We start from the raw sequence: 14,541 nt of genomic DNA on the forward strand, positions 1-14,541 counted from the left end.
TCAGTTGTGTTGTTGTTCTGTAAGAGATTTTGGGTCCTTAGTTATTTAAAAAGAGATTTTGGTTAGTGTTGCTTATTTTCTTTTAATAAAAAATCTCAAGCAATAGAAACAAATATTGGCATCGACTGTGCTGAAAATAAATACTCAAAGCTAGTGATTCTTTTGATAAAGCAAAGTGTTGAGGGGTTAGTATTCTATTTTTCTATTAGCAAAGTAAGTCATTTTCAAAAATCCACTTAGAACGAAAGCACAGAAGATGCTGTTTAGGACCTTCTGCTAACAAGACATTTTTTTTGTCTCCTGTTCTTTATCTTAACCTTCACATACACAGTCCAGTTGGATTATCTCTGTCGAGTTGGCCATTGGCCCGGAAGAAGGAATTAGCTACCTAACAGACAAAGGTTCAAATGTAAGTACCTTGGGGGTGCTCAATCTCTCACTTAATTTTTCGCAACTTTCCAGTGGGTGTTTGCCGGCACAATTAACAGGTTAACTTTGATTCTTCTTTTGACATTAAGGGTGACTTTACAAAATGTCCATCTTTTCTGTTTTCAGCTGAAGCCCCCTAAGGTGGGCTTGTATGTATGTTTGTATTTATGTATGTCCTGAATACTTGTAAGACTGAAGATTGGACCTGGCTAGCACTGAGACACAAAGTGCAACTTTACCTAACAGTTATTTCGGGTATTATTGCACCCAAGAATGTGCTTTCGACTCACTGCATCTGTCTAATTTCTTGGAATGTAGCAGTTTTAGCTTTAGTTTTTAAAGATGAAAAAACAACTAATTTGATTTCAAAATATGAGCTCTTTTGTACCCATGAAATCCGGGTCAGTAAAATGGCGGCTTTTCTGGGGTATTGTGTTTTTTCAGGAGATGCTTTGTGGGGCAGCTTAAAAGGTAGGACAAACGGAGGTTTGAGTGGATATATTTCTGCCTCAGTTGCTCATACAAGCTCTTTGATGTTGCTTGATGTCGAAAGTAGATGTAGTTAGGTTGTAGAACAAACTTTTAAAGTGATTGGAGACATTGACACCCTGTTTTTGGTCAATATTTATCTGCATCTCTCAGCTAAAGAGGAGTCCAAAAATGCACAAGAGCTCTAATGTCCTACCAGGGGAGATCTGAAAGCGTACATTTTTCAATTATGGGGCCTCACATACTGGCAATGCTGTCAGAGGGGGAATCCTCCCCAGGATCTGCGACAGGCAACAATTGTAGTACTTCCCAAGCTGGGAAAGCCTCATAGGCGTGCATCCTACTGACCAATCTCCCTTTTAAACACAGAGATCAAACTCCTGGCAAAGGCTTAGTGCAGGTCATCACCACATTGGTGCACAGGGACCAGACTGGTTTCATAACTGGTGGAGCCACACAACAGAGCTTGCGGCAACTCCATTGCTGACTAGATCACACTGGTGTCATGCAGGAGCTCCTAGCCTTTTTAGTGGTGGATGTGGAGAAGGCCTTCAACTCCATCAGTTGGCAGTCTAACTTTCGGGTCCTGCAGAATTGGTTTCGGACCGAAGTACTGTAGCTGGATATGACTCCTATAGAGCCACCCAGTGGCACTGGTGAGAGTCAACAAGGTGATTTAGAGGGAGTTCTCATTGGGAAGGGGGCTGCAGCAGGGTGCCTCTTGTCACCGATACTCTTTGCACTATGTCTGGAGCCGCTGGTGATGTGTTTGTGAATTATAGCGGACATAGTGGGTTTCCCGGAAGTAACAAACTAATCTGACAAAGTGTCATTAAATGCAGACAACATATTGTTATATCTGGTGGAACCAGCGATATCCTTGCTGGCGGTCCTGGGGTGAGTGGGGAGCCTAGTGGTCTCGATGGAGAGCTTTTGCTACCTGGGAATCGAAATAACATGTGAACCTGCACTGTTCCTGAAACAAAATTTGGAGGTGGTATACTGAAGATTCCGGGAAGACATGGACCACTGGTGACGTCTGCGTCTCTTGATTGTGGGTAGGGCAGCCTTTTCTAAATGATCGCACCGTCCAAATTTGTATATATACTTCAGCATTCCCCTCGGTCCATGCCGGAGACGTTCTTCGCAAGGGTGGATGCGACAGTGCGTACCCTCCTTTGGGATGGGGGCGCACCCCACATTGCTCTCTGCACTTAATGCAGATCGGTATCCAATGGTGATATTGCACTGCCAGACCTCAGGGCATACTACTGGGCAGCTCAACTGCAAGCAGTGAATGAATCGTGCTCCGCACCTAGAGATGACCCGGCTGCTAGACTGGAGAGACACCTCATGGAAAAGAAGTCCCATATACCCTACAGTTACGGCGGACCCGCCAGATCTGCACTACCGGGTCCAACAAAGACCTCTCTTGAGGCATGGGATAAAGCAACAGCGTTCGTGGGTTGGAAGGGTAGGTTGACCCGGACATCTCCTCTGTGCGTGGGTGGCTGGCTGCAAGAGCTTAGACAGCTTAATGACATTAAGCCATGGGACAGCTTAGGCATCTCGACTCTCGGGGACATTGCGGGAAGAGAGGGTTTGAAGTCCTTCCAAGACCTACGGTAGGAGTTCCAATTATGAGGCGCACAGTTCCTCAGATACCTACAAGTTAGACATGCACTACATGCCACATGAGTGTACTGGAACGAGCTGCTAGACTACAGCCCTGTGGAGGGTAGGATGCTCTCTGAGGTAACGACATTCAGTGCCATCTCCAGCACATATCGTACACTCATAATAAATAATAGACCCAACAAACTCCAGGCTCTTAGGGAAAAATGGGAGGCTGACCTGGGCCCAATGAAGGATATGGACTGGGAAGCAGTCTAGACTGGGAGGCGGCCCTGATGCACCCCAGGGAGGAGGTTATAAAAACGAGCTTAAGACTCATACAACTGAAGGTTCTGCAGAGGGTCTATTATAGAAAAATGCTGTTCAATATGGACACGGCGCAGTCCCCTATGTTTTTACGATGTGGAGATGAGGAGGGCACCCTTTTCCCTACAGTATGGGACTTTCCACATATTCAACCATATTGGAGGACGGTCACCTCGAAACTGCCCGCAATTCTGGGGAACAGGTTCCCTACACCCCCAAATTTCTCATACTATGCATCCTGGGAGACATGGACCTTCTGCGGAAACAGCTCCCTGGGTTTTGCCCTATTGAAGAGAGAAATTGCTACGGGATGGCACACCTCAATCCCCACTTCATTGCATCAGTGGGTGAGCGGAATGATGTAGTGTATGGAGGCCAAGAGAGTTATCTACACTGCAAGAGGTTGCCCAAAGAAATTTGACAGAGTGAGGGTCAATGGAGAGAACATTTTGACTTGGAGTGGATCCCGGAAATCAACTAGAACACCGAGTGGCATGGCAGTGTTTCTCTTGGGGATGCCAACCCCTTGGCGCGGTAACCCTATAGTCCGTCAACCCGAGAGGGAGAGTAAAACGAAGATAATAATGCAAGTCTCTCAGGAGTCAGAGGGGTTCCTCAAAGCACAAGTGGATGTTTCTGCAAGTATGTATAATATATGTAGACTGTACAAGAAATGGTGGAATGTTAGTTTTTTCCCCTCTTCTCCTCAGTGGTGTTATGACTGTAAAACCATTAAAAACAGTTTTTAAAAAATGCACAAGAGCTCAGACATAATTTATATTTGCTGTCTAATGGCCAGGACAATGTTTGTGTTCTGTTAATGGGTGATTTTAATCTCAACCTTGCCTAAAATACTTTTCTTGGTGCAGAGACTTAAAAAGGATTAGCCAATTAACACCACTCCATTTGTTAAGTCCAAGAACTTTAAATGGGAGATGGGCTTAGTGTTCCTATCAACTACACATATTATTGTTCCTTTAGTAACGGGGTGTTGGGCTACACATTTGTGTCAGCCTTTGACTACTTTTCAGGGTTTGGTATCATTCATAGAATACAACAGTGATCATTCTGCAATCTTAGGTTCACTCCCAGGTATAAAGAAATTTGAAATCTAGGGTGCCTTACATTCATTCATAGAGTTAAGCACACCCCCAGTCTGGAGATTTAGCGAGGGCACAATAAAGTTTGCCTAGCTTCTGACAAAATTGCTTGTTAGCTTTTTAAACTGTGAGTAAGGATCCTCCCTATAGGTATAACAGGCCACCACATTTGGTCTAGTACATTCTTAAAAATGAAGTTTGGCCTTTATCTGGATGTGAACTTCAAAAGAGGCAAGTATGAGCAAAAGGGTTCAATGCACGCATCAAACGCCAAAGAAGAAACGTTAACAAAACACTAAGGGTGCTTAGGAAATTGCCAGACACTGGTCTCACTGTCTAGGATTAAAACATTAAGCAAAAGCTATCAATCATTTTAGTGGGCACATAAGGGAAGTGTTTGAAAGACAGTCAGAAACCATACTTCATATTTGTAAAGATGGCTGCCCAATGGTCATTCATTAATTAAACGGTGATCTTGGAGGCACCTGTAGGACGCCACATTCTGGGAAAGTTGTGGGGGGGAACATATACATATGTTAAATGTTTATGGCACTGTCAGCTGAGGCTCTTTCTATTCCAGAACATTCCATTAGAACTGTACCAGTAAAGGACTGATTACATCTTCTAGAATTGATGGTGTCCCAGGCTCTAATGGGATTCCTGATAATGTATTTGTTGTGCCAAGTGGTTGTCTCCATTGTATACTTTGAAGCACACATCATTAACCCCTGTTTGAGAGGATTTATTGTTCATTCTATTCACATGAAAACCAACTACAGTTTAGTACACAGCTGAAGAGTGATAGCCCTGTAGAAGGTTGAGACTCATTAGAATGCCTGTATCCTCTTGAGAAATAAGCCAATTAAGTAAACTTACCTCCTCTCCATCAAATGGGGTTCAGAGCAAATAGCAGTAAATTAGATATCACCTAAGCACTATCAATGTTGATTTATAATGCTACTAGAAACACTGTAGTTTATCTGTTTCATTGATGATTGGTTTGCTTTCGATGGAGACGATCAGGTTGTGAAAGAAATCTGTGCTCATGCCGAGTACGTCTGAAAATGTTTATTAACAGAAGAAAAATATTTTGTGAATCATAGAGCTGACACCCAGTGAGCATAAAAACCAAAGCACAGATGTGTGGAATAGAAATGTGTTTGCTTTTTTACACACAGCTCCCATGGTGATTGTGTGATGAAACCAAAACAGAGGCGCCATACAGGTGCACAAACTAAAATTGTGTGATAGTACACACTCGACCTTCACACTGATAGAAAAATGTAAACTTTTCACAGCTGTTGAAGCTATTCAGGAATTCTCATCTACAATGCTGGGTATGAGGATGAGGCTACATCAGGGGTGGGCACAACTTGTTAGCAGTGGTTAACAACATGGCTGCCGCCATGTTACTCTATGGTAATATCTATAAATTCCACAGGGCCATAATTTGGTCTAAACCCACAATGTGGGGTATTCCACCCTCATTGTTGACAGCTATACAATCTTTGTATTGAAATACATAGTACCAGGTTTAGCTGGCTAAAAGCGGTCACCGTTCTAAGAGTATTTCGACAAATGGCGTAGAAAAACGCGATCGCTTTCTCACACCTCTGTTATTCACCCTTTACACAGCCGACGTGGTATTTAAGATTTTGAAAGCAAGTGCCAATGCTCCCAGTCTGGGTACGAGCTGTATGAAAGTATTTCAGTTTGGAGCCTAAAATTTAAGAAGAAATTATTTGTTAACACCAGAAAATCTGTGGTGCGTGTATTTAGCGGGAACATTGCAGGATAAGTTATTGTATTGTTATCGTATATTGGTGATGCCATACAGGATATAATGACAAAACATAAATATTTGGAAGAGGACGCCATGCAAAAAAACAGTTTTGTACATCTGAAAATAAGAGCACATTTATTAATGCATGCCATGCATCTTCTTTATAACCGCTTATATTCCCCTGACATTATCGCAATTCCATCTGTTACTGCAGCTAAGTGTATCCCTTCTCTTATTTATGGCTAGACTGTAAAACGTTTGGATTTAATTCGTCGTTCTGCTCTCAGATTGATTTTCAGACTTCCTCAATCTGGTTTTCAAATCGAGTTGACATTTGGCATTTGATCTGCAGCAACAGCCTCTTAAATTATTTTCACCTTTTCTCTACAACTGTTATTGTTGCATTCTGCTCCGTATAAAATCTTAAAGTTTGGGCGGTGGCTGGAAATATCCAAGAACTTCGAGTCGTCGTTTCTGTGGGCAATTTATTTAAAAGATTGTGTCTATTGTGTCTACATCTGTAGAGATTATAGCATACCTCGTATTTTTAAAATTCTAAGCCAATTGAAAAAAAAATATGAAGCTTTCATTTAGTAGTGTCATATATATATATATATATATATATATATTTTAAATGATCAAGTTGTATATGACATAGCTATATTGAAAATATGTTCCCAAATCATGTGAGGATGCCATTGGCAAGGGTAAAGGAGGCATAGCCTTTTGCATATTAGGTTTGTGTTAATACCTTTATGTGAATTTACGTCATCCTGGGATAATTTATGAATAAGAGCCAATCGATGGCATCTTTATAAGGAAAGACATTGTCATGTGTTTTATGCAATTTGTCTTAATTTGCTAGCGTGTTGGCAGAGGAGGCTTATTAACTGTTTTTTGATAAGTTGCATCCACAGTTCATCAGAAGCACTGAGAGATCACTTGAATGAAAAGGACATCAGAATGTCTACTTGTAATGAGAAGTTCATGGATTTAAAAACAAAAAAACTAATTTAGCATCAGAGTAACAGGCAACTACATTTGTTTTTGTAAAAATTCTTAGTCCCGGACCCGTTTCAGCTTTTATTGTAAGATTTTAAATAGTTAAAAATAAAATTAGTAAACTGCAATTCCTCTAAAACTGTTCCCTTTGGTTGGTTGCACATCAACATGGAGTAAGCTTGGAAACTAGACGTTTTTAAGGAGATGTTCTATTTATTTGCAGTTGGTTATGGCAATTTCAGGAAGTTCAAATTGAAAATCCAACCGATGCCTATCCTGTGATCTATGCTTTTATCTTCCACACTTCTTAATATTTCTCAGTTGAGGAAAGTTCAGTTTTAAAGCATCAATACCAGTTGTTTAATTGCCCAGGGGTTATTTCCATAAAACACTACACTACTTCAACTGAAAGTGCCTAAAATGTCTAGCCTGTGACATTCTTTTCCAATTTCAGCTTTTATTTTGGCCTTGAATTTCAGGAACCTTTGCTAAAAGTTGGTGGCGCTAACTATTGCTTTGCATTCAGGGTAAACTGTACTGCATTGGTGGCCCCATTCTGGTCTGGTTCTCCTCCTCCTTTGGTTGGAACCAGTTACTGATCACCAAGTCCTCCCGAGTTGCACATTTACTGATGTCATCTAGAGTTTCGTCTTGGTCCCAACTGCCTTGGATCAGTACATGGAATCTTCTACCAATATTAGATGAGGCTCTACTCGAAGGGGACTTTCCTTGGTGACATTTGTGCCTGAAGCTATTCTGGGACAATTTAGAAATATATGTAGATGAGCAGTTCCACCTAAATTGAATACTCTGAAAGCTGAATCCTTCACCCCATTCTCCAATTATTCTATATTCCCACGAGAACATAGCTAGGCTCGTTTATCTGGCTAGGGAGCTGTGCCCTCAGGTAGATTTGGACAAATTATCAGTCTATTATTGATCGTCACCCATCATTAAATTTCCATGTAGCCGTGACTATCTACTATACAGTTTACCTACTCTTTAACAGAGTAAACCCTCATACCCAATGATACCTTCAAACCCATGGTCCTGTTGAAGTTCAAGTGAAGTACAGACTCGAATTCCCGCAACTTATTTGGCTCCTCTGAAAACTGAAGTCAACTCAGCAGCCCATTTGGGTCATGACCCTCACTTTCAAGGGGGGCACATCTGGGTACATCTTCTAAGCCCAAAGAGTATTTATACATAACACTTCCTCTTCTTAGATAATGCTAATGAGCATGTGTCTCTGTCACGCCACACTACAAGTTATGCTCGTTCAGATAATGAATGTTCGTAGTGGAGATGTATGTACCTTAACCACTTGCAATCTTCTTATGCCTCCAGCAAACTTTCTATCGAAGTAATTCATTAGGAGCAAATGCCAAAGGTAGGTTATTTTTCCCCCCGCAAAAAATAAAAGAAACAAGCCTTAGCCTACTTTGAGCTTGCCTTTCCTGATTTATACTCCCATTCAGGTAACTGCTCTGAAGTTGAATATCACTGTGCATCCATTGTATTTTCTTAGCTTGTTTTTCACTGTACTACTTTACAAGTACATGTGTATGGAAAGATGGTGCTAGTATCATAGCTACGTTCAAGACATGAAGTGCCCGTCGGGTATCCTCTTCTAACACTTTTATTATGGCTGATGTTGGTGTGTCGGCACAGTTGTCTGTTTACCTGAAGGGATCATGACAACATTTGGTGTTTGTAGCGAATACTGTTGCATTCCCTCCTGTATCTCCTCATTTAATTAATCAGTGAGTGATTGTATAGGTATGGTTCAATAGCTCCAGTGAGAAGAATCCTGAACTAGCGCATGAAGCTTGCACCAAGTTAAATATCTTGTTTGTCTTGAAGATGGGTAGCTTGAGACAGATCATTTATAGCTTTAAAAACCAGAATACCAGAACTAGTAGTTTGTGAGTTGCACTGTTTTTGCTGCTAATCAGCCAGTTTCATGACAAGTAGTATGTAGGCATGTGCTTAGGAGGACCTTATGGGATTCTTACCTTGCTTAAGATGCGCGTTGAGGAAGCCTGACTAGTGGAATATTGCAATAATCCAAATTGATGAAAAGTACATCATGGTCATATGAGAGAAATATAGGCAAAAGGTTTGACAATAAGAAGCTTAGGCCAGTATATATTTTCTTTTATGTATTTTTATTCCTCACTATCTGTAAGAAAGTCTTTTCACAAAATGCCTAGAGACACCCAACCAGAGCAAGCAGGAAAAAGTTACATGAATGCTTACTTAAAGAAACACATTTTCAGATTTTTATGGCAGGGAAATCCTTATGTGTCGTGCCAGTGTTGAACTAGGGAGATCCAGAGGAAAACATCCAGTACCAAAAATCTTTGGCCACCAAAGGAATACGTTTTGAATGACAGAACATCTTTTGAGTTCTCGTGGGCCTTGTGCAGTACCTTGTGTCTTAGAGCGAATAATTTGAACGGTCTTCTGACCAGTGAAAAGTTAATTTGGAAGATTAGGTCATCTATTTAAGGGTAATCCAACTAAACTAATCTGCCATTTTGTCTTGCTGTGTTCTTGCCGTTCAGATCTTTACAGCTATTATCTGTTCTCCTCCCCTATACACTTTAACTATTACATTGCAACTCTAATACCAGAATCTGTAACTCAGTTTGGACAGACCGACTTATAAAACCTCTTACTAGGAGTAGTTTTATAGTTTCCTTTTCATTGGATGCAGTTACCTTTTCATTAATTGTTGCACATCAATGAAAGATACATTCAGGAGAATGAGACCGAATAACAACAATTAATATAAGTTTTCTCCATGTTTAGTTCTATGCATGGATCCAAATGAAATAAATGTTCGACTTGGGCTGCATGCTCAGTTAGTCCATTTACTATGGTGTGATGACATGTTCGTGCTGAAGAATATATTGTATTGCTTAGCATCCCTGTAGCTTTTAGTATCTTCTTTCAAAGATGTCCTCCACTTGGTGAGGTGATTAGAGATAGCCAGGAATAGCATAAGGTGTCCAACAGGGATACAATGCTGTACTGATTCCATTTCACATCCTCTTCTTCTTAGACACCTCCCAAAACTTCCACTTCTCAGCCATGGTATGAACAAGGGCTTTTTTTTTTTACTTCTGTGAGAGAAGGGTGTATCTCTATTTTTAAATGTGAATGTGAGATCCATCACCAATTTTTATTACATGGTGCAACATACGCTGTTACATTTTTACTACCAAGAACACCAGAACATAACACCCTATTTTGGACTTGAATAGTGAACATGTTTGTTCGCGCATAAACTGATACATTACTTTATACAAGGATATTTTCTCAGCCAGAAGATTACAAGGCCAGAGCTTTCTGTCTTTGACCAAACTACTCTGTGGGGTGGAGGGGGCCACCACCACCTGCCAAATCTGACACATCTTGCAAGGATAGAATCACTACCACAGAGGTCAGATCCTTCCCCTCAGGTCCAGATACCCGCTTCACATCTTGAGTTCCTTGGGTTGCCTCACCGGAGCCATTGCCCTTTACTTGACTTTGGATGTTTGTCCCACTGTTTCAGGGTTCAAGTGTCCATCATTTCCCTTCTAGATAGTCTGTGACCTGGTCACAGCACATACCCACTCAGTGAGATCCGGTATCCTTGCATGGACCATTCCCCCCCCCCCCCCCCCCCCGCCCCCCCCCTTAGGGCCTGTCACACCTCTCCATTCCAAACTAACCATTGCCATGGGATGGAGTTTGGCTGTACTGTCTGCATAGGTTACCTGGTGATACACACCTGGTATGATCTGCTCTTCAGAAACGGGGTTCTCTGTGACCAAAGTGTCCCTCAGAGCCCCAACCTCCGTTCCATTGATTTTAGGCCTCTGCCTGTACCTCTTCATGCTGGGAGGCAAGAGGTGATATTTCCACCCAACCCGAGGACATTAAAGTTGCCTCTGTTGGCCCCTTCTCCATCTCTGGGACAATCTCCACCCACACACCTACACTGACAATCCCCTGGGACGGCCCACTAGCGGGGAGCTTCTTTGTGCAGACAGCATATACTCTTTTGTGTCCTGGCTGATTACAGTCAAAATATCTACCCACCTTTGAAGGTTAAAAGAACGTTCCTGCCTTTGCAGGGTCAAAAGGCTTTCCCTGATACCCCTTCCCTTTGAAGTTGGATTGGCTCGGGCCCCTCTCATTGTGCAGGTTTTTGTGTGTCTTGTGAGGACTTCAGATTTTTATCATCTTTCCCCTGGGCTTCCTCCTGAGGGATTCCCTGCCCCCCTTCTTCAGAGCACCCCTGTGGTATTGATTAGAAACCTGATTCTCAGCCATTTATTAGCTATCTCCACCAGCTGTCTGGAAGTAGACAGCTTAGAGTCCACTAGATACTGGTGTAACTTCCCTTGTACACAATGAATCAGGATGTGCTGTTTGAGAAGTAAATTTTACAGCCCCTAATAAGTACTCACTTGTTTACCCTCAATCCATCCCTCTAGTGCCTTTACTGAGATTTCTACAAAGTCCACCGAGGACTGTGTATCTACTTTCTGGGTGTCCCTAACTTACACCCGATACTGCTCTGGAGTCAGACCAAATTTCTAGACTAGGTATTTTCTCATGTGGGAGTAATATTTTGCCTCATCTCCCAGTATGGCCTGTCCCTCCCGACTATCTGGATCAATTCCCACAGGAGTGAGCCCCAATACTTTGAGTAGGGCCCTCTCAAATGCAGTCAGCCATTTATCAAGGTCATCCCCCTCCTGGCACCAAGGGACAACCCCTTTGGGAAGCCTAAGCTCAAACCGGCCACCCCTGGACATCCCAATATCTCCCTCCTCATTGCTGTCATAATTTCTTCTCTCTTCCTCCTTCTCCCACTTCTACTCTAGCTTCTCCTTCTCTAAGGTTATGGATGCCAAGTGACCCTCAAGTTGTCTTTCTACAAGTGACCGCTCTGGTTCCTTCTGTGTTGGAGCCGCCCCCTCCCTCCCTTAGTTGGAAGTGTGAACCTGGTACTGGAAGAAATGGACATGTTATTATCCACCTCCTGGAGGTGGTTGTTAGAGGGGTCATTGTCTTCCTCCCCTTCACTCTTGAGCTGTCTCCACGCCTTTAAGAGACCTCATCAGTTCTGCCTTCCTGACTTAGCGTTGTGACTGAAAGAATGAACTATCAATTGTGACAATCAGTTTGCTCTTGTGATAGCAAGATCATGAGCGCGACAAAATAGTCCTTATCTAAAAAATAACGCTTTACATAATTCATTTGGAACTAAAGAGAATAAAACAACTTGACTCGGGTACGAGGAAGGAGCAGTTTTGGTTCAGAAAAGTATCACCATGGTAATGTACTTCCTCATGGAACAGGGTGGCAGGATACACCTGCTGCATTTAATAAAGATAAGCTTTCTTGTATGCCATGTACATCTGATGTAGCAAATGCAGCAAGGAGGCAAAGGTGATAGCCGGGGATAAACTGCATGCCACTTGTTCTATACAAAACATTACCTCCCCTGTATGGATGCAGTTATTGGTGCTTGTACCGACTCTATTTGCTTGTTTTTACATTAGTTTCATTTTAAATATTTGGTAGGTGAGCTTGACCTTGGAGGTTCTGTTTCCGTCCATTCAGACATATTTCTGATATCTGTAGCTTGATATTCTTGCTATACTGCAGGTAAACATTATTGGTTCGGTCACGCTGTGTTATAAAGCCTCATTTGTTCCTGAATAGCTCAGCTCTGTGTATGTGTCGCTGGGCATTCTGTCTGAGGCTCTTGAACCATCGAGAGCAAACCTGCTAGAATGGAAGCATTTCTCAGACCTTCTAACCACCCCAATCTACATGAATACACCTCGACCATATCCAACTGCTTCACCTCATGTTCCAGGGGTCTAGGCTTCTTTGCATCCTTAGTTTTCAACAGAACAATAGCGGGATTTGTTCTGGGAAAAGTTGAAAATGATGGCACTGTTTCTTTCAATAACTCCAAAACATTCTGGGATCTTTGTACTTGAGGCCATGTTAATCAGAACTTTGCTTTGCTGCTGTCGTTTTTCACCCCCGCTTATCAGCAGATATTCTTTACGTGCAGCAGATGATAAAAAGCAGTAAATTATTTTTGAGCCAAAACTAAATGATACATCTGCACTAAAGTTCACGACAGTTGTGTGGCCTTACAGCCCTCTGCTCGTTGAAAGATTTATCTGAAATCAAGTTTTATTAATGGGGATTTTAGAAGTAACAAACCAGCCCTTTTCCTGATTCGAAGAGCAGAAGTCCACTAGAGGGAAAGCAACTGCTGCTGCTCGAACTGAAACCTTTTCACTGTCCGAAATGTGCAAGAATACTCCCTAATATTGCGAGACAGCACTGAGGACTCTGTCCACTCAGACTGTGCATCATGAATCCCGAGGAAGGGAGGCCCTCACCGTTGGCCACAAGGAGTTGTCTCAAGACTGCTGAACTAAGATAGAAGGGGAATCTGGCACACGGTGATGGATTACTGCGCGTGGGAGAGGGGATTGCCTCTCTGCACCACACAAACCTTGGTCTCGTTTATCTTTGAAAGATGCAAGTCCTGGGCCCCTGTGGGACACAGTGAGGCGCGCCAGCATGCACTCCTATAAAGAGAACTGATGCTTTTGGAGTTCAGTAAATTAGTGGAACTCTTACGGTGTGCACTGTGAGACAAGGCCCCAACCCCACCACTGCAGCTGTAGACGAGCAGGGCTCCTCGTCAGCAGAGAAACCCTGCATGGAAACCCCTGTACCATTGATGTCCCTTCATGAGCTGCCTTGCTACTTTTGCTTCACCGGGGTGGGGGAAGGAGTAAGTCACAGACAGGGCACCCAGGGCCTGATAGTCAACTTTAGCAAAGAGGCTACCAAGGTCGCAGTTAGCTAAATATTAATACTGGAAACAGAAAGGCTGCGGCTCGCTGAAAGGGAGGATCTTGTGTTCTGCCTTGTGTACATCATTATTAATATTATTTTATCATCATTAGCACTTTCTGCCTAACAGCATCCAAATTCCCTTCCCCTCACCTTCCGCACAGGCAGCTCCATCGCACGTGTGATCGTTTCTTCTGTTTTGTTCTGTTCATTTTTAATTTCTAAATTCATAAAAGGTAAACGTTCCTTTGGACAAATGCTGTAAGGGCTGCAAGGCTGAATTATAATAAATAAACTACCAGAGACTTCTGATGTTCCTGTCAGCGCGCGCCTGCTGAGCCTCTCTGCTGAGCCTCTCTGCTGATGCCTGCTGAATAATGTTGAGATGTGTTGGCGCTGATCTGGATGCAGCCACTAGATGGGAGAAGCAGGCCAGCATCCGGCTCTATTAAAGCAGCAGCCGGCAGAGGCAGGGCGCCTGGTTAGACGGCAGAAATAAACCAAGGCGAGGATTGTGATGGGGAAAACTGGCATGACTCACAGCACGCCCTGCACATATTAAGTAAATATCTGTAAAAAATTTGAATTTTATAAGTTAATTTGCACTTTATGGATTCTGTGGACTGTTCACTAAGTTTTCTCACCGTCACATCCTCCAAGCCACCATGCTCTGCGTGAGACTGAAGGGTCTTCCGCGTGCTGGAGGCCACACTCTGCCATGCCTTGGGCTTGGCGCTGACGTTCTAGGCAGCCTGGCACCAACTCTTGGCTGCTGGTTGGAGGCGGCTCGCCTGCAGTGAAGCCGATCTGATTCATATATTGTATCCTTCCATCCCTTTTGGTGAATTCCCTATCAGGGAACTTCCTGCCCTTTTCCAAAACAAGCCTAACCAAAATGCATCAAAGACA

General features: G+C 42.8%; 1 protein-coding gene across 18 annotated transcripts in view; it reads left to right on the forward strand.

The window, feature by feature from the left end:
* Positions 1-14,541, forward strand: part of PTK2 (protein tyrosine kinase 2) — a 799,547-nt gene that overhangs the window by 451,251 nt on the left and 333,755 nt on the right. For all 18 annotated transcript variants that reach the window (XM_085604846.1, XM_085604845.1, XM_085604850.1 and 15 more), the window contains one exon: positions 332-409. In XM_085604846.1, coding sequence (XP_085460972.1) covers positions 332-409 — 78 coding nt within the window. The remainder of the gene's footprint in view (positions 1-331; positions 410-14,541) is intronic.

This window comes from Triturus cristatus, chromosome 5_1 (assembly GCF_964204655.1).
Source record: "Triturus cristatus chromosome 5_1, aTriCri1.1, whole genome shotgun sequence".
NCBI classification, from domain to species: Eukaryota; Metazoa; Chordata; class Amphibia; order Caudata; family Salamandridae; genus Triturus; species Triturus cristatus.